Source organism: Falco cherrug, chromosome 12 (assembly GCF_023634085.1).
Source record: "Falco cherrug isolate bFalChe1 chromosome 12, bFalChe1.pri, whole genome shotgun sequence".
NCBI classification, from domain to species: domain Eukaryota; kingdom Metazoa; phylum Chordata; class Aves; order Falconiformes; family Falconidae; genus Falco; species Falco cherrug.
In genome coordinates, this window is record NC_073708.1 from 14,166,966 (window position 1) to 14,192,325 (window position 25,360).

A 25,360-nucleotide genomic window follows, 5' to 3' on the forward strand; every position below is an offset into this window, starting at 1 on the left:
CTCTGGCCCGTGGGGTGTCTTGAATGATGTGGGAAAAGAAAGTAACATGTTGCTGAGGCTTTGAGCAAAAAGGACAGTGGTGAAGAAAAACAGTTCTTGTGAAGGAAAGATACACAAAGTAAATTGTGAGCATCTGACACAAGCACAGCTGAGTGATGTGGAGAAAGAAAATACCTGTCCACCATACTGGCTGCCTCCTGAAGAAGTTGAACCCTGTAAATTATATAAAAAAAAATTCTTTAAGTTTGATATGCACATTTTATTACAATAGAACTTTTCAAACACAGTTCAGAGAGTAAAAGACAACCTATCTGGTTAAGAACCCAATTTTTTTTTCTGTAAAAGGATTAAGGAGGATTAAAAAACCCCTCACAGTAGTTTGGAAACTTAGGTATTACTAATCTAGTAAATAATATTTTCTTGAAATATGTACACCGAAAAAACCCACCCCACATCCAAAAACCCAGCACTGAAGAAAAATTTCCCACCTGCCCACCATACTGGCTGCTTCCGGATGAGGCCTGAAAAAAATAAAAATAGCTTAATTTCTACTATTTAAAAATATAAATATTTGTAAACATAACTATGTATATAAAATTCACATATTGATTATATTACATATTATATAGACTATATACAACTAATACATAATATATAAACATAAAATACATGAATGTACATATTAAAATATATTTTTAAATTAATTAAAAAATCATTACTTTTATTTGTTTTCTGGTGTTAGAACATCAGTTAATACATTAATTGTAATTTTGACTACTCTGCTTACCCTTGGTCTTTTACATAGAGATATATAAGGAAAAGAAGTTTGAGTACCAAACAAATCTTGCTACCAGATAAAAAATTGCTGCAAAACTATATGAGGACTCAAGCTTTTGTGTAACAGATACTTCAGGTCAAAAATAAAAGGAGTCAGTATTTACCTGTCCACTGGAGTAGCCACCACCTTGAGAAGATGATCCCTGCAAAAAGTAGACCCAATTTATTTTTGTTTAAAATGGCTTCTGGAAAGCAAGACCATGTTTTTGAATAGTCATACATATGTTTTTTTAATTAAAAAAAAAATGTTGTTTTTTTTTTAAAACAGTTTGCTGTTTGGTTTCAAAAGACATGATGCCAGATCTCATGAGAAATACTAGGAGATAAACAGTTGGGTATAATTTACTCATCAGGATAATTTTTAAATAGAACAGCCATTTTGGAAGGGAACTGCAAATAATGAATAAAATAGATATGCTTACATGTCCACCTGATTGGCTGCCTCCTGGGGAATAAAAATCCTGGAAAAATGTATTGAAATTACATGAAAAAACCAAAACCTTTCTTTTGTAATATGGAACAATCAGGATGGAATCTGATAACTCCCTTGCTTCTCTACCTTAATTTTCTCTCATGGATTTTCAAAAACAACAACAAAAAAAGTTTTTCTTTACAAAACAGCATATGCCCCTTTATGCCTGTTGATGATCGCTCTTTTGGTCAAAGATATTCTTTTAGATACAGCAATTAAAGAGTTCTTATATCTTTAACAAAATAATTTCTCAGTCAGTGTGTGTCATATTTCTCATTAGAGTAAATAAAATGGGTGCCATGTAAAAATGACAGGAAAATGGAAGCCTTCATAAATAAGTCTTATAGCAGAACAAAGCAAAGGGTTTAACTTAGAATAAATACTGGACAAATCATGGTATCGAAGCTTTTTGCAGTCAGGTAATGAGCAAAAAACTACAGGAACCTGAACAAGTAAATTTTGGTACCATATTTGTAATGTGAGTTTGAGATTCAAGAGCACACTTCAGCATCAGCTGGGATCTCTAGCAGTACTTTAACACCTTAGCTGTATCTTCATTCCCTCTGCACTTGAGGACTTTCTATCCCACACTGGAAGCTGCCACACCAGCTTCCCCAGAAAATGTTAATTTCAGTGGCTAGCAGTGGGGCAGACACTGGCAACACGTAAGGAAGGAGTGCTTACCCGTTCACTCTGCTGGCTGCCAGATGGTGAGGTGGAATCCTAAAAATTATTAGAATCTAGTTATTGCATGGCAATTATTTCTATGTCTTTCTAAGCAAGTGTAGAAGGCAAAGGAAACTACTGTTGTTGGGAAGGTTAAAGGTGTAGGCTGTAGGGTAAGCAGCATTCATTCAAGTTCTTTCTCTGCTCATTTCTGCACAACGGCATTTCTTTATTTGGAAAGATTAATCCTGATAGATACACCATAATAAAGGAATAAGATCACATCTCAGTCTATGTTATTTCCTCTTAAAATGCTACGGGGGAAAACATCAGCACTTTGAAATCTGTCTTGGTATACTGGAAGACCACAGTGGTACATGCCAGTATTGTTATACCTTAGCTTCTTTCAGAGGGCCTCTGTAGTGTCATATTTTAGCTTTGCTGAATATCCACAGGAAGATTTTGATACAGAAGCTGCATGGAAACTAATGCCACACTATGTATGTGGTTGGAGTGCACAGCTGAATTTATAAGAATTTGTGGAGAACAATTCCCTGCTAACCAGGACACTGATAAACAGACTTACTAGAAACCCAGTTAAATACAATCAGTCACTCAAGACTCTGAGAAAATGAGACATTAAACTTGGAAATTTTTATAAACAGCTTCACCAGAATTAATAGAAAATATAACTTACTCAGGAGAAAAAGCATGTTCCTAAATAGAAAGGCAAGCAGTTCTCACCACACTGTGAAAACTGACCATCCCTATGCAATATACAGATGAAGGAACTTGAATCTTATATGTCTGGCATTGGAAAAACACAAAGTGTAGTGTGATTTGCAGATGGAAGATGAGGCAACTAGTCTGTGCAGTATTGATAAAGGAAGTTATATTGTAGAAAATTAATAAAATGAGATAATTAAGGGTCAAATATGATGTGTTTTCTCAAACAAATGCAAGGAAAAGTTGATTTTTAAAATAAACCTGTATTTTAAGAGCAATTGAGTTTGAAAGTCTTAATTTATGGGAATTGCTATGAAAGTTCAGAATAGTAAACATACATGTAATATAGTCTTAAGGAAATAAATCACAAAAAATAGCCATTAAGAACAAGAATGGCTGATCCGCTGTTACAGATGATAGTACTGTTCTTGTAGTTACATTAGTGTTATTGTATTAAATTAACTCAGTGAAAAAGTAACCAAATGCAGGAAGTAAGTATCTGGTTGTTTTGTATACTATGAGCATACACTAACACTGAGTTTCAATGGAAATTGTAAAATAAAGGAAAAGTTTCCTTTGTAAATGTTACTTCTAATAACCAGCTCAAAATTGTATGATTGTTACAAGCCAGAACAGTTTTAACTGCAACATTAATTTACCAAGTCCTTATCATAACATAGCAAAATAATATGGCATAATCTATGTCTGCATTTTCCTTTAACTATGAAAAAAAAATTCAAATAATTTATTACAGAAAATTACTAAACACAGTTGGTTAGAATGTACTGTGAAGGAGCTCTTGAAGATGAGATGGTGAGATAAAGTAAAGGTCCATATAAGCAAGCAGGTAATTTAAAAGGTAGTAAATTCTGATATTGGTATACTTGAGAAGAAATGCTTACACTGTCATTAGTTTCACTGCTTCCCATAGAAGGTGAATCCTGTAAAATAACGAAAAAATGTTTCTTTCTATATAAAAAGACTCATATTCTCCACAAATAAGATCATGTAAAATAGAAGCATAAAAATAACCAGCCACCTAGAATCTCCAAATTTACCTAAACCAGGGAACATGCAAGAAAAGAAAAAATACATAACTTTACCTGTTGCTTCAGCAGAAGAGGTTAAAAAAAAAAAATCCTCCTTGTAAATACGCATTTTTATAAGGAAAAATTTTAGCTAAAGTTGATTTGCAAAATTAACTGTTCTTTACATTAAAAAAAATTCCATTATCTATGCTTTCTTTCTAGATCCTGCACTAGAAGTAACAATGGAACACAATTTTCTATGAAAAAGCAATCTGGATTATATGTCTTATCATTTTTAATAAATAATTATGTATGACTTTGGTTGGTTAAAATGTATTGCTAAACAAAACATAAGATGGTCCTTACGGAATAATTCCCACAATGAGATTCACATCAATAAATAGGGACTTCAGATATAGTGAGTGCATTCCCCCCTAGACTTCCAGCAGTTTCTGCTTAAGTAAGGTGTGTAAAGTAAATGGACAAGGTATTTTCCTTTTGAATGAGCTAATGCATAAACAATAAATTAGTTAAAGCTTTGAATAGTCACAGCGGCACAGTTAGCAGGATAGCGTACACAGTGCATCACCTTCCCTACATTATGAAAACATTTGGATTGTAAAGGGGTAAATAAAGGTAAAGAAAACAAAAGATAAAATGGCATTTCCATGGTCAACACTTAAAAATAATTTAAATATAGAACCCAGCACACATAAGAACCAACACAGCAAGCTTAAGCTTTTGATGTATGAGACAAATAGTATTTACCTGACCATAAGATCCAGTACCACTATATGTGGAAGATCCACCCTATTTGGAAAACAAATCATTTTCATATTGCCAACAGACTTTTTAAGGTTACTGTAGGGATCTCCTTCTGGGGAGTTTTAAAAAATATGAATAGTTACTTAGTTATCTGAATGGCTATTGAGCAATTCATAGTTATGCCTCTGTAAAACACTAATTTAACATAATTGTAACTAAAATTCTACTTTTGAAGAGACCTTCAATTGGCAGATAACTCAAAGCTAGCATTGTTAAGGAGAATAAGCTATAACGGTTGGAGGCACCCTACTTTTTACTTCCCTATAAACTTTCAGGCTATTTAGTTAAAACTATATGCAAATTCACTCTGCACAGAAGAAAATCACCTTCAGTAAAATACAGTGAGAGCCAAAATACAGAGCATAGCTATATATAGAAGCCAGGATATTGGCCCTCAGCACCCTTTATACAAAGAGGGGAGGGGGAAAAAAAAGAAAAAAGAAAAAAAAAGAAAAACAAACAAACAAAAAAAAGAGTATTTACCTGACCATAGGATTCACTGCCGCTGTCATAGACAGAAGACCCTCCCTGTACAGAAAATAAGTTCATTATTTTGTTTCTCTCAATAAAGAGTTTTCCTTCTTTCAAGAGCAGTACAGGAATGAAAGTAACACAAGTCTGTTATCTCTACAAACAAGGAATAACACTTACCTGTCCGAATGATCCACCAGGAGAGAAGGAAGAGCCTCCCTGTGCAGAAAACATAAAAGTTGCATGTTTTGTAGTTGAAATGTTCTCTCAAGGACAATTTTTAGACTGCTCCTCAGCAGGGACAGTGACCAGAATATTTACCTGGTTACCGGAGTAGGAGCTGTAGGAAGACCCTGGGCCCTCCTGAAAGGAAAACACAGACCAGCTATTGTCTTGCAGACAAGATGAGTATTTTAATACCAGTGTATGCCGTTCTTACTTTACACCCTTCCTCCCAGTTTTGAGCTAACTTTTATGTACCTGCATAAAAATCAAGACCAACATGGTTAAAGTGGAAGAAGTCTTCTGGCAATACTTATCTTAGCCTGCTGAAATCTGAATGCTGCAAGGACACTGCAGATACCACTCTGTACTGCTCTCTGTCAAACCCCTTACCACTAAGTTATGTCAGGGTTAATTTAAGTTTTCTGCTCTAAGAGACAACTGTCAGGTCTCTAACTGCAGTATCTCACGGCACCCACAACACCAGGAGCGAAGGAACCAGGATGATGGCAGTCTGTTTTATCCTGGTAAGGGAGGAAGAACAACTACCTGTCCATAGGATTCTCCGGGATGGAAGGAAGACCCTCCCTGTGCAGAAGACAGAATGGGTTACTGGTTTATATTTGGCTACTCCTTCAGTGAAGGCTTTAGATGGAGCTTTCTGAATAGGGCATCTTATCTGAATGTTTACCTGGTTACCAGAATACGTGCTGTGTGAAGAACCTGGGCCTCCCTGAAAGGAAAACACAGACTAGCTATTTTCTTGCAGACAGGATGATGTAAATAGCAAGGTACCTAACTCTCACTTTAGGCCAATATTGTTAAAGAACAGGGAACTTTTTAACACTAATTTTCTTAGCTGGATGAAAGATCATTCGTTCTGTGGAAGTTGTAAACAATTTAGTCTTTTCTTCTGACAGAGCTCATGTTATAGGTTACAAATGGTTGATTCAATCCTTGGGTGTTACATTTCGCAACAGCCACTATATGGGGAATATAGGAATAAAGATAGAAGAAGCTCATCTTACCTTTACAAACAAGGAATAATCCTTACCTGTCCGAATGATCCACCAGGAGAGAAGGAAGAGCCTCCCTGTGCAGAAAACATAAAAGTTGCATGTTTTATAGTTGAAATGTTCTCTCAAGGACAACTTTTAGACTGCTCCTCAGCAGGGACAGTGACCAGAATATTTACCTGGTTACCGGAGTAGGAGCTGTAGGAAGACCCTGGGCCCTCCTGAAAGGAAAACACAGACCAGCTATTGTCTTGCAGACAAGATGAGTATTTTAATACCAGTGTATGCCGTTCTTACTTTACACCCTTCCTCCCAGTTTTGAGCTAACTTTTATGTAACTGCATAAAAATCAAGACCAACATGGTTAAAGTGGAAGAAGTCTTCTGGCAATACTTATCTTAGCCTGCTGAAATCTGAATGCTGCAAGGAAACTGCAGATACCACTCTGTACTGCTCTCTGTCAAACCCCTTACCACTAAGTTATGTCAGGGTTAATTTAAGTTTTCTGCTCTAAGAGACAACTGTCAGGTCTCTAACTGCAGTATCTCACGGCACCCACAACACCAGGAGCGAAGGAACCAGGATGATGGCAGTCTGTTTTATCCTGGTAAGGGAGGAAGAACAACTACCTGTCCATAGGATTCTCCGGGATGGAAGGAAGACCCTCCCTGTGCAGAAGACAGAATGGGTTACTGGTTTATATTTGGCTACTCCTTCAGTGAAGGCTTTAGATGGAGCTTTCTGAATAGGGCATTTTATCTGAATGTTTACCTGGTTACCAGAATACGTGCTGTGTGAAGAACCTGGGCCTCCCTGAAAGGAAAACACAGACTAGCTATTTTCTTGCAAACAGACATTTAAGTGAGTCCATTTCTGAATTTCTCTTCTTTCAAAAAGGCCATTATTGCAATCATTAAAAGAGAACACTAGTTATTTTTGTTAGAGATAAGGAAACCTTTAGCAGGTACTCTTCTGTTCAGGTTAGAAGACCTAGAAGTAATAGTAACTTTTCATTTTACTCTTTCTAATCACTGAATCTTATGTCATACTTGGCAGACTCTACGTTGTTATAGATTACCATGACTCTGATCATGTTTTTTAAAACTGCCAGAATATTGAACTTCCAAAGTATAAATAGGGTTTATGCAAGCAGATTTTTCAGTTCAGCACTTAAAGTAGAAGACTATTTACCAGAACATAACAGCCATTACTACTGTCACATTCCTTTCTACACAAAAGAAAGTATTATTCAGCGGTTAGACTGCTTCCTCAGAGACTATTTGTAGACTGAGCTCTTGTCTCCAGATGAAGTGTAGAGAAAAAGTGGAACAAATGCAGTGTAAGTAATTCGAGGATCCACATAAGGAAACCCATTGTTTCCTTTGGAACAAGATGGTTTAAATATATACAGCTTTGACTCTTAATTTATAATCTTTTCCAGGTTTGAAGAGACCTTCATGTAACTCATAGCTTTTAAGTTTAGAAGAAAGCTTTTTGGAGGAATTTTTATCCTGGGCTGAAGAATCTTCAAGTAAGTAATGACTGTCTCTTTTATGTAAGGTTGATGAATGCTGGTTTATTTATATATATACATCTGCCTATACCTTTTTTTTCTTATTCAGAACAACAAACCTGCCAATGTGTTTACAATTTTAGGCACCGTTACTGCCATATGTAGATGATTGACCATGGACAGAAAATGAAAATAAGTCCGTATTTAAATTCCCTCTATTCCTTTGCAAAGATTGCTGAACTTTACTGTTGGGTGAAATCAAAGATCCAGACTATTGCTACCTAGCTTATCATAAATTCAATTCTATCTGCTGACATCATCACAAACTGAAAAATGAGTCTCTTCTGTATCAAAGTAGACACATTTGCACTGAGAACAGTTTTTTTAACATGATTGATTTAGAAGTCTTCTTTTCTTCATGTTGAAAATTATTGTTTGATGGCAACTGAATACACTCTCCCCTGGCCAAGCTGTTGTGGCTTGCCATTAAAAGCTAAACCTCACTTTGCACCAGTTTAAGCATGCAAAGAAAGAGGTCCTACTTGAATGAAACTTGCACAAAGACATCCACCTTTTTAAGTAGAAGATAGGTTACTTAAAAATTCAAGTTCACTTGGCAAAGCCAGGTGATGCCAGAAGCCTGGTAAAGCTAGTGTATAATGCCCATGTAACTGCACTCTTTGGGCTTTTTCCTGGCATGGAGACATTGCCTAAGAGAAAAGACTATGCACTGGCACTGATCATGAAATCACAGTGATTCTCTCTATGGGAAAGAATAGTTTAAATATAGATTTAAGAGATTATCTTTTGAAATATTTACCAGACTTCGACATTTTAGTCACAATATTTTATTGAACCAGTGAGAAGGACAAGGAACCTAAGTAGGATGCAATTAAATACTGTGGTTACTGTAGGGCATATTGACTCTGGGTTTTGAAAGTAATGAATTATTAGCACGTAACAGGTTAACTGACAGAGCATCTGGATTACCAAGCACATTTACAGGAAGTTAGTGGCCAAACGGTAATTATACAGTTAAAGTAGGACTCATTCTTCCATTTCATTTTATGAAATTATTTTATATATTCATATATAAATTTAGGAAATTATCAGTAATGTTTAGTGTTACCCTAGCGTCCATACTTACCAGGTGATTAACTCATAACACTCCATTACGTAGATGAAAGTATAAACTCAGAAAAATAATTACCTGTCTACTCCCACTGCTTCCATCAGGACAAATGCAACCACCCTGTAAATTTAAAAAAGGAAACTATCATTGCTTTGTGGAAATTTAAAATAAAATCTTATTTCAGATGTGAAATTGTTTCAGGGTAGAAAGACTGTGGAACTACAGAGTGGCTGTGACCTTGACTATACCTAGAGGAAATATAGGGGGGACATACATATATAGGGGGGTCATCCATATATAGGGGGCAGCATAGCTATATACATGTAACATTTGCTTTGGAAGTTAGATTGTTTCCACATCTATCAGTGGTACGTCTCAGTGACAGATGCCTCAGCAAGAGAGAATTATCTGGGTAGGCAAGAGTACAAAGAATCACCGTTGTGCTCTCACCAATAAACTGTGTGTGAAATTGAAAGAGTGTTGAAGTGATTTCAGAGAGCCATTTCAGATTAAATTTAATCTGAACACGGTCACTTCATTTACACTTTAATGCATAACATCAACAACCCCTTATGCAAAACTACTGGACTTACACTTCAACTCCTGATTTTAATTAGTTTAATTACCAGGAAGCTATCTGGACAAGACTAGATAAAAATAGAGAAAATCCTGACCTGACTACTTGATCCACGATCGGTTGCAATAAATGATCCACCCTGTGAAGAAACCAATTATATTTCATAGAAGCGTTTTATCTGAATCTAACATGTATAAAATTATGTAGTGAGAAGTAAGGTGACAAACTCTTTGTACTGCTTCCCTGCACCAACAAACATCACTTGTTCAGAACTTTCGGTATAAATCGTTGTGAAAACATAGATTTAGATGAAACTTAATTAGTGACTGGATACAATACACAGGGAATAGGTATCAGGAAAACTAATTAAGAAAACTGTTACTCTCTGGAGCTCAGAGATCTGACTGTATTATTGAATTAAGACTTCAAACTCTCTGAGACAGAGGGCTATGCTAGTGTTACATCCATAATGCTAAGTGTAATAGGATTCCAGATCTCTGGGAAGCTGATGGGTACCAGTACAGTACAAAATATTAAGAAAAATAGAATTGGGTGCTGCTCTGGATCAGTTAAATTTCACATATTTCTATAACACAAAAGTTGGGCCTACTTTTTTAACACAAGTACATAATCACTAAGATGTAGCTTGTTACCAGATTCTAAATGAAACAGAATTATATATCTGGCCATTACCATCACTAGAGCAGGACTGTTTCTAAAAAGATTCTAAAACTATTTGTTGGGGTTTTTTTTCAAACGATTTTTACAAAGTGTTATGTAAAGAAACACCAGCACTGCTTACCTGCTAAGGAACAGAAGAGAGACAGTATATTCTGGGTCCATTATCATTATTTACAACTGTACCAAATTATAACATTAGAGGGAAAATGCTGCCAAATCAAAACAGCATTCCTCAGCATAGATAAATTAGTGGAACCCAATTTTCAGAAATGAAATAAAATTTCTCAGAAAGCTCCTTACAACAGACACTATGTTATTACCTGGTAGTTAGTGTCGCTGTTATTTGAAGTAGAAGTCTCATTCTGTGAAGAAACAAGAAACTACTTGGTTTTCTGTGAGGATAACAAATTAAAATACATAGTTCTATTGGAAAAGAACTACCTAACCCTAAACAGATTACTCCGTTATGGAAATTAGATCCTTATTCTTTTTTTTTATAGATAATACACCAAGAAGCTGTAATACCAGGAGTACTTCAGAAAGCATGACAAGAATGGTTTACCTGTACATCATAGGCTCTTCTGCTCAAAACATGTGATGTATCCTGTAAAAAACAAAGACATTACTATTAGGAGATGAAAACTATGATCACTGACAGGCCTTCTTTTTTTTCCATATTATTGATTTATAACAACTCCAGACCCTTTAATGCATACATTGAGTAGGAATGCCTTCTTATAAAATAAAAGGTTATTTGCACATAATTTTTATAGGCTACTGCTGAGTCTGAGTTGAATCTACACAATACACATACCGTATCTCCTCCACAACATGCTGAGCAACATAAATTACCCAACATTATTCTCTCTGATTTCATTATTCTAGCTTTCTTCAGCTAAAATTTTAGCTATGCATGACACTCATTTAATTTTAACTTTAGCTTGGACTAATTCTGTATTGTCTTATTTTTTTATATATTTATAATTTATTTTTTAAAATTAGTAATTATTATAATATAATACAGTATATTAATAATAATAATTTCATTTGTATTCTAATTTGTTTATATTGTATATGTGCTTCTTGAAAAAAAGGAATCTGAGCTGCTCTATACCTCATAGCAGGGTTTTCATGTCTTTTTTCCATATATATACTTCCTTTAAGGTAAATTCACTGAAAGAGCAAGCAAATAGCCAAGCTATTTTATATTACTTTTTCTTTGAATAGAAGAATTTTAATTAGGACAAACAGAATTAGGGAAAAAATAGGCATAATTGGGACAAATTAGGTATAGTTAAGGCAAATATCCCAAAACAAGTAAAAAGAGAAAAGAAAAAACGTTACTTACTCGGGCAACAACAACCTTCTTGTTTGCACAACCAGAACGCTGTCAAGGAGTCAGAAGCCAATTATTACTTTATAGATGTAGCCATCCACAGAAAATATTTTCAGCAAAGATCTACCTAAACTTGTCAAGGTGTCATATTTTGGGACAGGAAAATGTCCAGAGCTATAATTTTACTATCAGCAAGAATCTTAAAAAGCATGTTCTTCATCTGTTTTCACCTTATTACTCCATCAGGAGTTCCTGCCTAGTGGAGTCTCCCTCAGCTCAACCACTGTGGTTTAGAGAACAATCTGTATAATGATTTTACTGTTTGTTTTTTTGAACACTTCCCACCCTTCTTTGTGAGAACGTTTAGAAGCAAACTCTTCTACAATGAAGTCCAGCAATATGTACTGCATAGGGATAACCAAGAGAACAGCAGCATCCTCTGTGAACAAATGAGGAAGTGATGAGTCTTCTAAACAGGGCTTGCTGCTGAAGGATTATTTTTGCAGAACATTTTGCATTAAACCTAATGCAATGCATTCAAGGTAAATACAAGTAAAACCAAAAGATGTTTTCAGAAGGCCTCTTTACATCCTAGTATACGTGTTGGGTGCAGTACTAAAGTACCAGAGAGGAAAAATAGGGAAAATAATAAGCAGTAAAATATATGGCTAACAGCTGAAGAAAAGGCAAGTAGTTGATGACAGAAGGTTACTCTAGATGGCAGTAAAACTAAAGGAGGCTGTAATGGAAAAAAAACCTTTCTAGGAACAGAAAGAAGTATGGAAAAATGTTCGTAAGCACAGAAGAATGTCGTTTGTTTATACAACAGTGTATTTGCTTGGTCACAATCTACCCGTGTTAATCACAGTTTCTGCTCATAGGACAGATGGAACGTCTTGACAGAAAGAGTATTACCAGGGGATAAACGTTACTTTACAATACTAGCATATACGTGAGTTAAAATTAGAACAATTAGAAAAAGCTTGTAGTGGCTGCATGCCTCACGTTCACAGATGGTTAACCACTCAGTCAAAGTGCATATACTACCAAAAAACTGTTAGTGTATGTTCTTACAAGTATTGTACATAATTGCTATCAATGATAGCAAATAATTGTGAAGCAGCCTTGAGAATGGCTAGAAGGGACTGAGTACAGAGAAATATAACATCAAATATGCCATTCTTTAATTAAGTTTTTGAAGGGTATTATAAAGCAATCATAGACTACAATTAGAGGCCAACGGGTCTAATGTAAGAATTTGAATACTCCTGAAGAAAAAAAAAGCACTTACCTGAGCACTGGCACTATAGGTAGTGTCATTCTGGAAAAGAATAAATTATTTCCTTCTTTAAGAATTATTTGAATACAATAAGCTTACAGAAACCTGATTTTTTCTGATACTGCATACAGACAGAATGTTGCTCACATTCTCCAGAACCTTGCTTAAATTAGTTTGAAATCCTGCCATTCCAGTATGAAAAACATTATATATAGATATATAAACATTATAGATATTTATAACATTATAGCAATTTTTGATTGATAGAAACGTAACATGAAAAGCAGTGGAATAGCTGCCACTATCTCTTCTTTCTTTCATTGTATGTATTTAAAGCTTGTCTATGGGATTTATTTATTTATTTATCAATTACTGTAAAATGTGTCCTTAGATTTTAGGGAAAATCTTATGTTACTGCAAAGCTTACTGCAAAGCCACTGAAATCTTTTCATCAAGTTAAATACATTTAAGAGCACAAAAGTTATGTGTAACCTTTATATGATGATTTTCAGTAAGAAAACATGCAGTTGCTGAAACAGCTGTTAGTGTAGGAACTCAGCATGCTTTCTGGATCATTCTGCTCACAAGACTGCATCTAGCAGGGCAATATTTTCCAATCTACATGAAAAACGTTGTGATGAAAATATATTAGAGTGTGCATACTCACATCATCACAAGCATTGGGATTATCATCTGAGAAATCTTGTGAATCCTAGAAGGACATCAGATAACAGTTATTTCCTCACAAAAATGGATTGTTAAAATTACGCTTTGCTATCGTATTCTGCAAGACAGAATTCAGGCTCATGCAAAGAAAAAGGTGAGTTTAAAGTAAGACCTTTATAAGGAAAATAACCCAAATACATGGCTGCAATAGTTACTTGCAGGGAAAGTTCCATTCTTCAATAAAACAAAAAAAAACCCAAACCCAAACCCAAGAAAATCCAAAACAAAAAGAGCACAAAGCTATTATGTTTTATTACATATTTGAGAAAGATGATGCAGGGACTACAAAGATCAGCATAAAATAATATATAACTAGGAGAAAGGAAGGACTAGTTACCTGACTATCATAATAGCCATCTGAGGAAGACGATCCACCCTTTAAAACAAACCAACCAACCAAAATCAGATAAAATTAGGACAGAGAAAACGTGATTTTGAGCAAAGACTGAAGGTTAGATGAAGTGACGTACAAGTAGGGAATTAGAGCATTACTTACTTGACCACCACCATAGCCTTGTGAGAATGATCCATCCTATAAAACAAACAAATATAAATCTCACTTCAAAAGAAACTGTGATTTGGTTTGGGGGCTTTAAAGCTGGAATAAACAATTGCCTGGGATTCCTTTGAACAAATACAACTTTCTAGACATGTAGAAAACTTATCAGATATGATAAAAAAGGTTTTACCAAGAGAAAATCAAGGTCTACCTACCTGGCTGCTACCATAATTTTGTGAGGGAGATGATCCACCCTGCTAGCAAAAAAATATTAGAATTAATATTATGATATTTCAGACTGGATATTGATCGGTCATTGTGGAACCTAAATGAAGTAAAATCTCAGTGGGAGGAAATAATAATCTAGTACTTACTTGGCTGCCACCATAGCTTTGTGAGTATGATCCACTCTGCGAAAACAAAAAAGCAACAGTTACAATGCTCAAGAGTTGAATTTGATCAGAATCCACAGACCTAGCTTTCCTAAGTTGCCAAGTTCTTTCTATGTAAGTGAAATTTCAGGGCTGATAAAAATTATGTTCTAAGAGAAAGAGTTACAGGCTGGAGCTGGGGAGACTCTGCAAGTGTCTACACCGTAATGAGCAAGAAAAGTATACTCTAGATTAGAACTGCTTAAAAAGCTTTTACTGATGGATAATTAAGAGCTACTTACCTGACCACCCTGTGATCCATCCTGTAAATTAGACAAAAATTGTGATGCTTTAGACACTGTCTAGCTGTGGATTATTTTTAATGAAAGCTATGATACTTGCTTAGGAAGAGTAAGGAGCAGAGGCAGATATGCAATATAGAATTGATTTCTAACGTAGTAAGCACAGATTGCCAACAGTGCAAAGGTTAATACTGTACGAGACACAAGTCAAGGAACCACAAATATTTATCTTTAAGTAATGTTTAATACACAGATGAGTTTCATTCTGAACAGTCTCTATAGAAAGTATATTTTTTTTCTCCTGTAGAAAGCCTAATTTATACAAATGGAATGAAAAATTCCTCTGGTAGCTTTATTACGCAGAAAGCTGTGAGATACAGTAGCCTTGAGGAAAAGGTTTTAAATAAAGCACTCAGTATGTTTCAACAAGCCCTCCTTACAAAAGGAATGTAACTCCCCCAAGTGAAATCAGAAGAGACATTTGTAGAAGTATTAATGTCAAAAGTGCATAAGAACAGTGAAACCCTGAGCTATTGGAGTGGAGTATTTGCCTCTCACTAAAATGAAATTAAAAGTATTATCTTCCAATGTTCTAGCTTTTTTTAGAACAAAATTTAAGTGCTTCCTATAGTCTTAGAAGGAACTATCTCCTCTTCATAAAAAAAAATCTGAAAAGCTATTATAAAATAATTATATACCTATATCATATATTCTTTCAAGTTACTATAATATATTACATACGGCATATTGTATATACTATAGCAGATTATAATGATATAGCAACAACTATGTTGTTTGAATATTTATGAATATTGTATATATTTGTATTAATAGAACACAGTATTTGTTAATACAATGAATCTTTTTCTTGTGAAAAATCAGTAAAACTCAAGAGGTGTATGAACATTTTTAAAAAGGAGATCATCTAGTACTGTTCTCTTACTAATTTTTAACATTACAGAGATTGTTTCTTTAAACATAGCAGACATCTTTCGGTGGTTTTTAGAGTTCTGACACTGAAAAGTTGTAACAAATACAAATGTAGCTACCTATACTTCACTGCACAAACTGAATGAATTTTTAAGCCAGTCTGTTTCGGGAACTTCAAGTGGCAAGCAGTCCTAAAATATTTTCTGACTTTTCATGGGAAAAGTCCACAGACAGGCTGGTGAGATCCAGCCCTGATTTAAGCAGTTGAGAAGTTCTGCACCAGACTTTCTCTATCCAGAATCTAGCCTTAATATCCTATAGAGCTAGTCATTTCACAGACAAAATGCCAGGAAAAAGGGGGGAAAAAAGGACCACCAAACCCTTGTGATGCTCTTGTGTGTAGGAAGATAGCAAGTTGGAATCTTATAATTGGTAAGATTACATGGATTTGCAGTCTATGAATCTGAAGTTGGTACTAGTTGAGTTAGTAGGAAAACTAATCTTAGATGCACCTTAAAATTGGAGGAAGGACATTTACCTGGTGGCAAGGATTGCTATCATATGAAACACCCTGTTAAAAAACACAAACAAACCAAAAGGTAAATGCCCAAGTTTTCATTTTCTGGCAGTAATTAGCTTTCTTAAAATTTCTTACATGAGAATGAATGTAACATAAGTCAACATAACACTTTACAGAAGTTGAGTTTAATTTTATTTAACCTTTTAAGTTTGTGCCTTCACCTCTGCCGCTCCTATACTCACAAGCACCAAGACATGCACACAGATGATCAAAGCAGGACTACTTGTGTGCTACATGGAAAGTGAGGTAGGCTGGCAATTGATATCTTTCTGTATCATCCTAGTTCTTCTTGATTCAAAAAGATGACTTTTTTTTTTGGGTGTGGGTTTTTGGTGGTTGATGGGGTTTTTTTGTTGGTTGTTGGTTGTTTTTTTTTGACAGTCCTTTTAGTAGTCAACAGTTACTGTTGTGTGAAAATCTACCTCAGAATCTTGCTAGATTCAGCCATCATACATCTTAGGCAAGGCTGCTGCCCAATGCCTTTCATTTCCCTGTTTTGGGTATATTTATTGGCTACATCCAGTCTTCATGATGGGATAACAGGATAAGAAACTTTACGCACAATGCGTTCTACCCTGGTTGTCATGCTGTCATTATTAGAGCACAGGTCTTCTGTTGATAAGTCAACCTGTGACACAGGTTGTAGCAACACATTCTTCAGTGTTTATCAGTTTCACTGCTGGTAACCGTGTCCTTGTTGTACTGCTTCTTATGATGTTTTCATGCATTTCCATTCATACTTAGTTTATACCAATCCTAATATTTCTGCTAAGTACTTCTGCTAAAATTTTTTGTAATTATACTTCTCTTTCATTCTTGTCGCTTCCACCTGTATATTAATTTGAACATAGGTCTACTGTCATGGTCTCATTCATGATCCTTTCACCTGGGATCTCATCATTGAGGACACCACCTTTACACCATTGTAGGCATACATAAGTTGAAATGGAACCAGGATGAAAACCTACAAATCTAACTATTCCATAGAAGCCACTCTCTGATCCTACCACTTTCTATAGGAACTAAATGGAGCAACATCTGTAAATCACTCCCAACCAAAGATTTTATCTGTTTACTGAGTAGACAGATGAATCACTGCTGCTGTGTGTAACACTACATGGGAGAAGCCACTTCAGTTTTGTTGCAATGGCAAACAATATCAGTCTTTCTAGATCATACCATGTAACAAAGAAAACAAAAGATTCCAAATCACAAACATTATACACTTATTGAAAAATATGTTACTACTACAAAGAAAGCTGGGACTGATTTTCAAATAGTTTGGATAAAGAGGACTTACTTGTCCACAACCACTACTGCCACCTGAATAAGCAGATCCACCCTGCTGAAGAAAGAAAAAAAAAAAAAAAAAAGAGACTATCTCAGTAATCCAAGTATTACTTTACTCCATATTAAATACAGAACTAAATTTTGAAAGGCTTTTGGCTGCCTGACTGCTTAAAATTCAGAAGATCAGGTACATAATACAAAATAGTTCACAAGAAAAATCACAGTATGTTGAATATTATAGTACATCAAAAAGCTGACACCTACATGCACTCCTATCTGTGTGGGAAAGAGATGCTTCAGTGAGCATGTTGTTCCCAGATCCATATAACAAAAAGTTCACCACTTTTCTAATGAGAACTTTACTGTACTATTTGAAGAAACAAACCACAAGATTCTCAATACATGTACGGAAACATCACGCACATGTTGTATCCTAAAAGTAATTGACTGATGCTTACCTGGCCATACGAACTGCCACCTTGAGGTTGGTAGCCCTGTAAGAAAGGCAAGAAGCAATTTGTAAACTAAGCAAGATTGTCCTATTCTCAGCAAAAGCCACGAAGCAAATTGAGACACAGAATACTAAAGGAAACATCACTTTGAAAAATCTGCCAGTCGTGCCAGTCACAGAGGGATCAGCAAAGAAGTGCCTACAGAACATCCAGTTTGCTTACCTGGCCATAAGAAGTGCTGCTGCCCGAGTAACCTGGCCCACCCTAAGACAAGGACACCGTTTGGTTACTTCCCTTTTGTAAGGGAACCAGCCTGCCCTTAGGAAAAGCAAGCAGCTACCTCCTAGAGCTATGCAGGGCTGTATAAAGAGGCAGACTTCCCCCTGGCCCTCGTGATGATGCTGACAGCAATGATTTCACATTGCTGAGATTCCAGATAAATAAGTAGTACGTGGGCAAATTTTGAGTGTGAGAATGCACACTTTCAGAGAAAGTGTCCTTTAAAGTTCAAATTCAGAGATTCTGAGGGAGTGATGGCTAAGTGTTTTTGCAGTGCCATGGCACTCCGCTTTCTCAAATGCTGTATTCTGACTGGTGACTGGCTGATGCTTACCTGGCTATAGGAACTGCCACCTTGAGGCTGGTAGCCCTGTAGGAAAGGCAAGAAGTCATTTGTAAACTAAGCTGTAGCCTCAGCTCAACCGCAACAGAAATGCCCATTTGCACTAGAAGTTCCTCTGAACTATGTTCTTTTTCCATCGTGGCAATTCAGTGGTACAAACCAAAAATCAAGGACCACTCAACACCACCAAGAAGGAAAAGAAAAATAAACCCCAACCCCCATAGTCCATTTACAAGGCAGGCCCCTACCAAAAAGCTCAATACATTTCAGCAGGAAAGTCTCACCTGGCCATAGGACTGGCTGACTTGGGAACCCTTGAAAAAAAAATAAATAGAAGGTAATTTCCATCTTGACAAGGAGGCTTCTCTAAAGAGCATAATGTTTATGGAGCTACAGCTGCACAAGGGTTTCTCACAAAGGCTCTTCCTGAGCCAAAGGACACAGAGCAGTAGGCTAGCATCTGTGCAGCAGGCTGTCCTACTCTCAGCAAAAGCCACGAAGCAAATTGAGACACAGAATACTAAAGGAAACATCACTTTGAAAAATCTGCCAGTCGTGCCAGTCACAGAGGGATCAGCAAAGAAGTGCCTACAGAACATCCAGTTTGCTTACCTGGCCATAAGGAGTGCTGCTGCCCGAGTAACCTGGCCCACCCTAAGACAAGGACACCGTTTGGTTACTTCCCTTTTGTAAGGGATCCAGCCTGCCCTTAGGAAAAGCAAGCAGCTACCTCCTAGAGCTATGCAGGGCTGTATAAAGAGGCAGACTTCCCCGTGGCCCTCGCGATGATGCTGACAGCAATGATTTCACATTGCTGAGATTCCAGATAAATAAGTAGTACGTGGGCAAATTTTGAGTGTGAGAATGCACACTTTCAGAGAAAGTGTCCTTTAAAGTTCAAATTCGGAGATACTGAAGGAGTGATGGCTAAGTGTTTTTGCAGTGCCATGGCACTCCGCTTTTTCAAATGCTGATTCTGACTGGCTGATGCTTACCTGGCTATAGGAACTGCCACCTTGAGGCTGGTAGCCCTGTAAGAAAGGAATTATTGATTCATAATTATTATATTTATGAAGCAGATTTCTCTCTCATGTTTGTTTCTTTGTGGGGAAAAATCCCCTAGAATAAGAGAAACAACCTGCACACTGCTGTTTATCTAGAATTATTTTAATATTTCTTATTCTGGATGAATATCTGATCAGACTGTATTTATCAAACAACAATCATATTCTAGTTTTACAGCCATCTCAGAGAGGACTCTAGCCTTATAAAGGTTTTCCAGGACACTGAAGGAATGCAAGATTTCCTTATGGGTTTCTTTTGCCTGCTGTTTCTCAGACACTGGGCTTAGATGGCTAAAGGTAGATGAACACTAAATTCCTGTATTTGTAATTTTGGTGGGCCCCAGTTGCACAATTTCCTTCCTCTGAGGGAAAATAAATGTGAAAAATTATTTGTAAAAATTGAGTTTTAGAAAAAATATAGATTCATAAAATGGAAACAAACAATGCAATTAAAAATAGCAGGCCAAATGAATTATTCACGGGTGCCAGTATGTCCTGAAAATCTATCAGTAATATAAAGTTACTGTGGGTAACTATGAGGTGCTGATGCCATCTGCCTTCAATATAATGACAAAAAATAGCAGATGTTTCATATACATGCAGACCTATGCCACAGCTGCGTGGTACAGTTAGGAAGACAGGGATTACCAAAAAGGATTGGAACTATCTAGTCTATTTCTGCTATTTGACAAAGATTCTGACAAAATTCATAGCTATCTTACAGCTGCTTTTATTCACATAAAAACTGTAAAGGGAGGTAAACATTCATCAGTTGCAGGCTGTAAGACCAAATCTTCCTGCAGCTGAGGACCTGACTCAATATTATTTATTCCTTGAAATTGTTTCTCTGTATTGAGATCAAACGAGACAGTGAAGAACTGACTAGAAATATGTCTTGTGCCATGTAAATCAATTGGTACAGGAATAGCACCAAATAGACTATCTGTATGATAAATTTTTAAGTTGCATACCCATGGAAAAGATTAAGTAGTAACAGGAAACTATTCTGCTTGCACATACCAATTAAAAACACACCTGTCATTTTCACAACTAAAGTTTTGAAATTGATTTAGTTTACTATTTCTTTTTAAAGAACTCAACAGAAATTTAAAAAAGTAATTATAAAAACTGCTGCAATTTACAGTGCCATGGCACTCCGCTTTCTCAAATGCTGTATTCTGACTGGTGACTGGCTGATGCTTACCTGGCTATAGGAACTGCCACCTTGAGGCTGGTAGCCCTGTAGGAAAGGCAAGAAGTCATTTGTAAACTAAGCTGTAGCCTCAGCTCAACCGCAACAGAAATGCCCATTTGCACTAGAAGTTCCTCTGAACTACGTTCTTTTTCCGTCATGGCAATTCAGTGGTACAAACCAAAAATCAAGGACCACTCAACACCACCAAGAAGGAAAAGAAAAATAAACCCCAACCCCCATAGTCCATTTACAAGGCAGGCCCCTACCAAAAAGCTCAATACATTTCAGCAGGAAAGTCTCACCTGGCCATAGGACTGGCTGACTTGGGAACCCATGAAAAAAATAGAAGGTAATTTCCATCTTGACAAGGAGGCTTCTCTAAAGAGTATAATGTTTATGGAGCTACAGCTGCACAAGGGTTTCTCACAAAGGCTCTTCCTGAGCCAAAGGACACAGAGCAGTAGGCTAGCATCTGTGCAGCAGGCTGTCCTACTCTCAGCAAAAGCCACGAAGCAAATTGAGACACAGAATACTAAAGGAAACATCACTTTGAAAAATCTGCCAGTCGTGCCAGTCACAGAGGGATCAGCAAAGAAGTGCCTACAGAACATCCAGTTTGCTTACCTGGCCATAAGAAGTGCTGCTGCCCGAGTAACCTGGCCCACCCTAAGACAAGGACACCGTTTGGTTACTTCCCTTTTGTAAGGGATCCAGCCTGCCCTTAGGAAAAGCAAGCAGCTACCTCCTAGAGCTATGCAGGGCTGTATAAAGAGGCAGACTTCCCCGTGGCCCTCGTGATGATGCTGACAGCAATGATTTCACATTGCTGAGATTCCAGATAAATAAGTAGTACGTGGGCAAATTTTGAGTGTGAGAATGCACACTTTCAGAGAAAGTGTCCTTTAAAGTTCAAATTCAGAGATTCTGAGGGAGTGATGGCTAAGTGTTTTTGCAGTGCCATGGCACTCCGCTTTCTCAAATGCTGATTCTGACTGGTGACTGGCTGATGCTTACCTGGCTATAGGAACTGCCACCTTGAGGCTGGTAGCCCTGTAGGAAAGGCAAGAAGTCATTTGTAAACTAAGCTGTAGCCTCAGCTCAACCGCAACAGAAAAGCCCATTTGCACTAGAAGTTCCTCTGAACTACGTTCTTTTTCCGTCGTGGCAATTCAGTGGTACAAACCAAAAATCAAGGACCACTCAACACCACCAAGAAGGAAAAGAAAAATAAACCCCAACCCCCATAGTCCATTTGCAAGGCAGGCCCCTACCAAAAAGCTCAATACATTTCAGCAGGAAAGTCTCACCTGGCCATAGGACTGGCTGACTTGGGAACCCTTGAAAAAAAAATAAATAGAAGGTAATTTCCATCTTGACAAGGAGGCTTCTCTAAAGAGCATAATGTTTATGGAGCTACAGCTGCACAAGGGTTTCTCACAAAGGCTCTTCCTGAGCCAAAGGACACAGAGCAGTATGCTAGCATCTGTGCAGCAGGCTGTCCTACTGTCAGCAAAAGCCATGAAGTAAGTGGAGACACAAACTGTCACCCATGGGCATGTTGAGTACTTGTGAGGCTGAGTACTGGCTTCCCTGTGTTCTTGAATTCATACCTACCCTTGTGCAACATTTCTAGTTGCATGTAATGATACAGAGAATATTGAGAGATATTTGCCTTTATTTTCCCCCCTCCTCAAAGAGGAGGAAGTCCAATGAGCATTCATACATGAATTCATGCTATAAATATTTCACGTGTTACTCAGCAACAATTTATATTATAATTATGTTAGTGTATGTTAAATTCACGCAGTTGTTTTCCACAGAAGTAGCTTTATCTTGCACATAGGTCTGCAGTCATGATTTTCTATCCTTTTTAATATGGATAATCAACTATCCTTCACAGCTTTTGGAAATTTGCGATGCAATATACATGGGGACTATATCTACCTGTATGGGATTTATGGTGTGATACTGAGCCTAGAATCACTTCCTCTCAGTGCCATGACTTTTGTTCACCTTTTAGAGGATGTATTGTGTGGAATAGTTATTTCACTTCAGCCAGTCACACATGGAAATTCATTTATGAGCATTCCAAAGAAAAATATTTGAACACCAATATCAGATGACAACTTCATGAACAAAAATCAGAGAAACAGAAATATCCGCACCCTGTGAAATACATTTAAATATGTAGGAAATAAATTATTTCCAAGTTCTGATGGCCCTGTTTTAGTGAAGTCTACAGGAATATCTCTAGTCCTTTAAGTTTACTTACCTGAACAGAAGTACTGCTGCTGCTTTGCTGTCTTTGTCCACTCTACACAGGAACAAACAAACACAAACAAAAAAAAAGTTTTTAAGAGGACCTGCTTATGTACTGAGACATTTAGAGAAGAACTCTATCTTATGCCTACTAGACACTATGAAAGCCAGAGAGTTCCTTATGCACTTTCTTAGTTTATTTATGCCATCTCCGTGTGCTACAATGTTCAATACTTCAATATATAAGGATCCTTCATAAATAAATTGCTAAAAGTATTTCAAGTGAATTTAAATATTTCTGCCCTTCAAATGTATCACACAAATTGCCATTGAACTCATATATATTTATATTCATATTATGACCATTTTTTCAGGAATAAGCACAACAAACTTTTGACAAAGGCTTTGTCAAAACAAAAACTGAAAAGCTACAGTTACAATTTAACCAAAGGAGAAGTCACTGCAGAAAATCTTTCAATTCCCATGAAGTACATGGCTTATGAGAGCAATCAAATATTTTTCTTTTATATATATATATACACACACATTGAAAATATTTAACCTGTGTAATCAAAACACTACACTAAATTCAGAAGTGAAACAACAAGGAAATCTTATTCCTTTCTCTGCCAGCTTTCATCACTAGTTATGGAAGAATGTAACTGAAAGCAATGATTTTCAAAAGACAATTTTCAGCTGGGGTAACCCATTACTGATCTTTCATTGAAAGTGAGAATTTGTGGTCACCATCTGAAGGACTATCATATGAAGCAAGCAAAGCCTAAACTGTGGAGTGGTAGGTAGGTTAAAATTGCAATGGACCCAGAAAAAAATATGCCTGAGTGATATTCATAATACTTTACAAAAATGCTTTTAATGAGATTGGGTTGCAATCAACTTTCCAAGTGCCTGGCTATCAAGAAGTAATGTTATAAATACAACAGCAAACAGAAATTGACCTAAGCACTAACTAACAGGGTTATTTTTAAAATTTAAGAAATAATGCTGAAGTTGTTGTTTCCATTAAAAAAATACTGTTTAAATGAACAAGGAACTGTGCAGGTTATGCATATTTGATTTAATATCAAATAACATTCAAGCTTAAGTTCTAGAATTGCATCCTCCTTCCTGAGTGGACTGAGGTGGTTAATGCCTGCAAATTTTGAGAGCACTATGGAATTAGCATATAGAGGTTTTCAGATTTTATGACTGTAAAAAAAACAGCTGCACTGGTCCTTTAATCGGCAACCAAGTAGGATGCCCACTTTGCTGTAACCACAGAAACACCCTACGACACTGCTGCAGTTTGTGGATATCTAAGATATCCATAAATTATCTTTAAATTATCCATATTTATTTATTCCCAAAGAGATGAACCATTATTTAGTTTACTGAGACAGGGCTTCAGGTAAAACTCAAGTATAATGGAGAAAGAATGTCTACCTGTATTATGATCCTAGTAGCAGAACTTCCCAAACTCTGGAAGAAAGAACGAAAACAAAAAAAAAAAAACCCACAACAGAGAACATTTAATTTGACTTGTTTAAATGCAACACATTTAGCAAGTTGTTCTGTTTTTCTTGGGAGAACAAAGGGAAAGGTGGTACGTGTGGTGTACTAAGTATCAAATTCTTAACATCCAGCTTTAAACTAGTTTATCATCAGCTCTGAAAGTTTGGGGAGGCAGTCCAACCCTACTGAATAATTTTCTACACTTGCATCTGCTTCTATTGCAGCTTACATGAAAAGCAGCAGAGTACAGGCTGTGCCCTTTTTGCACTGCCAGTCAACTTGGCTTTTCCAAATATGGTGAGCGAAGCTAAGAAATCATCATCCCTCCAACTCATCTCACTGCTACCTGCAGTGGACATATATCAGCACACATATTAATTTAATTCCTGATCCAGTCATTTGTTTGCTGAATTTTGGGGCATGAGGGACAAATGTAAGAAGGTAGTACACACCATCCTGAAGGCAACTGGCTTGACCCCATAAAAACTATGTTGCTATGCTAGAAATTGTAAGAAAAATAAGTACACTTACCTGGGGGTAGGTATGACGCTGCAAATGAAACAAAACAATCTTTAATTATTTTGTCAAGGGATTGTTCAAACAGAACACTGCAGCAGAAAAAGGGCCCTGTCTTTTCAATGCAGTACACAACCAAATGTGAAAAAGACATGGAAAGGATAGCAGAGAACAAATACATCTTAATCTTCATTCAGGTTAGAACAACAACATGTTTGATTAGAAACTAGACATCAGAGAAACGTATATATCAAATGTTAT

The 25,360-nt window shown here is 36.5% G+C and overlaps 2 protein-coding genes across 2 annotated transcripts in view; both read right to left on the reverse strand.

Moving 5' to 3' along the window:
* LOC114014398 (loricrin-like) overlaps positions 1-18,930 on the reverse strand; it is a 35,200-nt gene extending 16,270 nt beyond the window's left edge. The window contains exons 1-34 of the mRNA XM_055724958.1: positions 18,838-18,930; positions 18,545-18,580; positions 18,154-18,195; positions 17,938-17,973; positions 17,490-17,531; positions 16,148-16,180; positions 14,680-14,700; positions 14,381-14,416; positions 14,222-14,263; positions 14,004-14,039; positions 13,845-13,883; positions 13,449-13,493; positions 12,794-12,823; positions 11,515-11,553; positions 10,729-10,770; positions 10,487-10,528; positions 9,583-9,624; positions 8,987-9,028; positions 7,035-7,076; positions 6,893-6,931; positions 6,443-6,484; positions 6,302-6,340; positions 5,939-5,980; positions 5,797-5,835; positions 5,347-5,388; positions 5,206-5,244; positions 5,038-5,082; positions 4,498-4,539; positions 3,604-3,642; positions 1,994-2,032; positions 1,260-1,298; positions 942-980; positions 489-521; positions 175-213 (exon numbers count right to left, since the gene is read on the reverse strand). Coding sequence (XP_055580933.1) covers positions 175-213; positions 489-521; positions 942-980; positions 1,260-1,298; positions 1,994-2,032; positions 3,604-3,642; positions 4,498-4,539; positions 5,038-5,082; positions 5,206-5,244; positions 5,347-5,388; positions 5,797-5,835; positions 5,939-5,980; positions 6,302-6,340; positions 6,443-6,484; positions 6,893-6,931; positions 7,035-7,076; positions 8,987-9,028; positions 9,583-9,624; positions 10,487-10,528; positions 10,729-10,770; positions 11,515-11,553; positions 12,794-12,823; positions 13,449-13,493; positions 13,845-13,883; positions 14,004-14,039; positions 14,222-14,263; positions 14,381-14,416; positions 14,680-14,700; positions 16,148-16,180; positions 17,490-17,531; positions 17,938-17,973; positions 18,154-18,195; positions 18,545-18,580; positions 18,838-18,930 — 1,377 coding nt within the window. The remainder of the gene's footprint in view (positions 1-174; positions 214-488; positions 522-941; positions 981-1,259; positions 1,299-1,993; positions 2,033-3,603; positions 3,643-4,497; positions 4,540-5,037; positions 5,083-5,205; positions 5,245-5,346; positions 5,389-5,796; positions 5,836-5,938; positions 5,981-6,301; positions 6,341-6,442; positions 6,485-6,892; positions 6,932-7,034; positions 7,077-8,986; positions 9,029-9,582; positions 9,625-10,486; positions 10,529-10,728; positions 10,771-11,514; positions 11,554-12,793; positions 12,824-13,448; positions 13,494-13,844; positions 13,884-14,003; positions 14,040-14,221; positions 14,264-14,380; positions 14,417-14,679; positions 14,701-16,147; positions 16,181-17,489; positions 17,532-17,937; positions 17,974-18,153; positions 18,196-18,544; positions 18,581-18,837) is intronic.
* Positions 18,931-19,443: 513 nt separating this feature from the next.
* LOC129737194 (uncharacterized) overlaps positions 19,444-25,360 on the reverse strand; it is a 49,415-nt gene continuing 43,498 nt past the window's right edge. Inside the window, exons 15-21 of the mRNA XM_055724960.1 lie at positions 25,115-25,132; positions 24,515-24,550; positions 23,085-23,126; positions 22,120-22,149; positions 21,827-21,862; positions 20,822-20,857; positions 19,444-19,584 (exon numbers count right to left, since the gene is read on the reverse strand). Of these exons, the coding sequence (XP_055580935.1) occupies positions 19,444-19,584; positions 20,822-20,857; positions 21,827-21,862; positions 22,120-22,149; positions 23,085-23,126; positions 24,515-24,550; positions 25,115-25,132 (339 nt within the window). The remainder of the gene's footprint in view (positions 19,585-20,821; positions 20,858-21,826; positions 21,863-22,119; positions 22,150-23,084; positions 23,127-24,514; positions 24,551-25,114; positions 25,133-25,360) is intronic.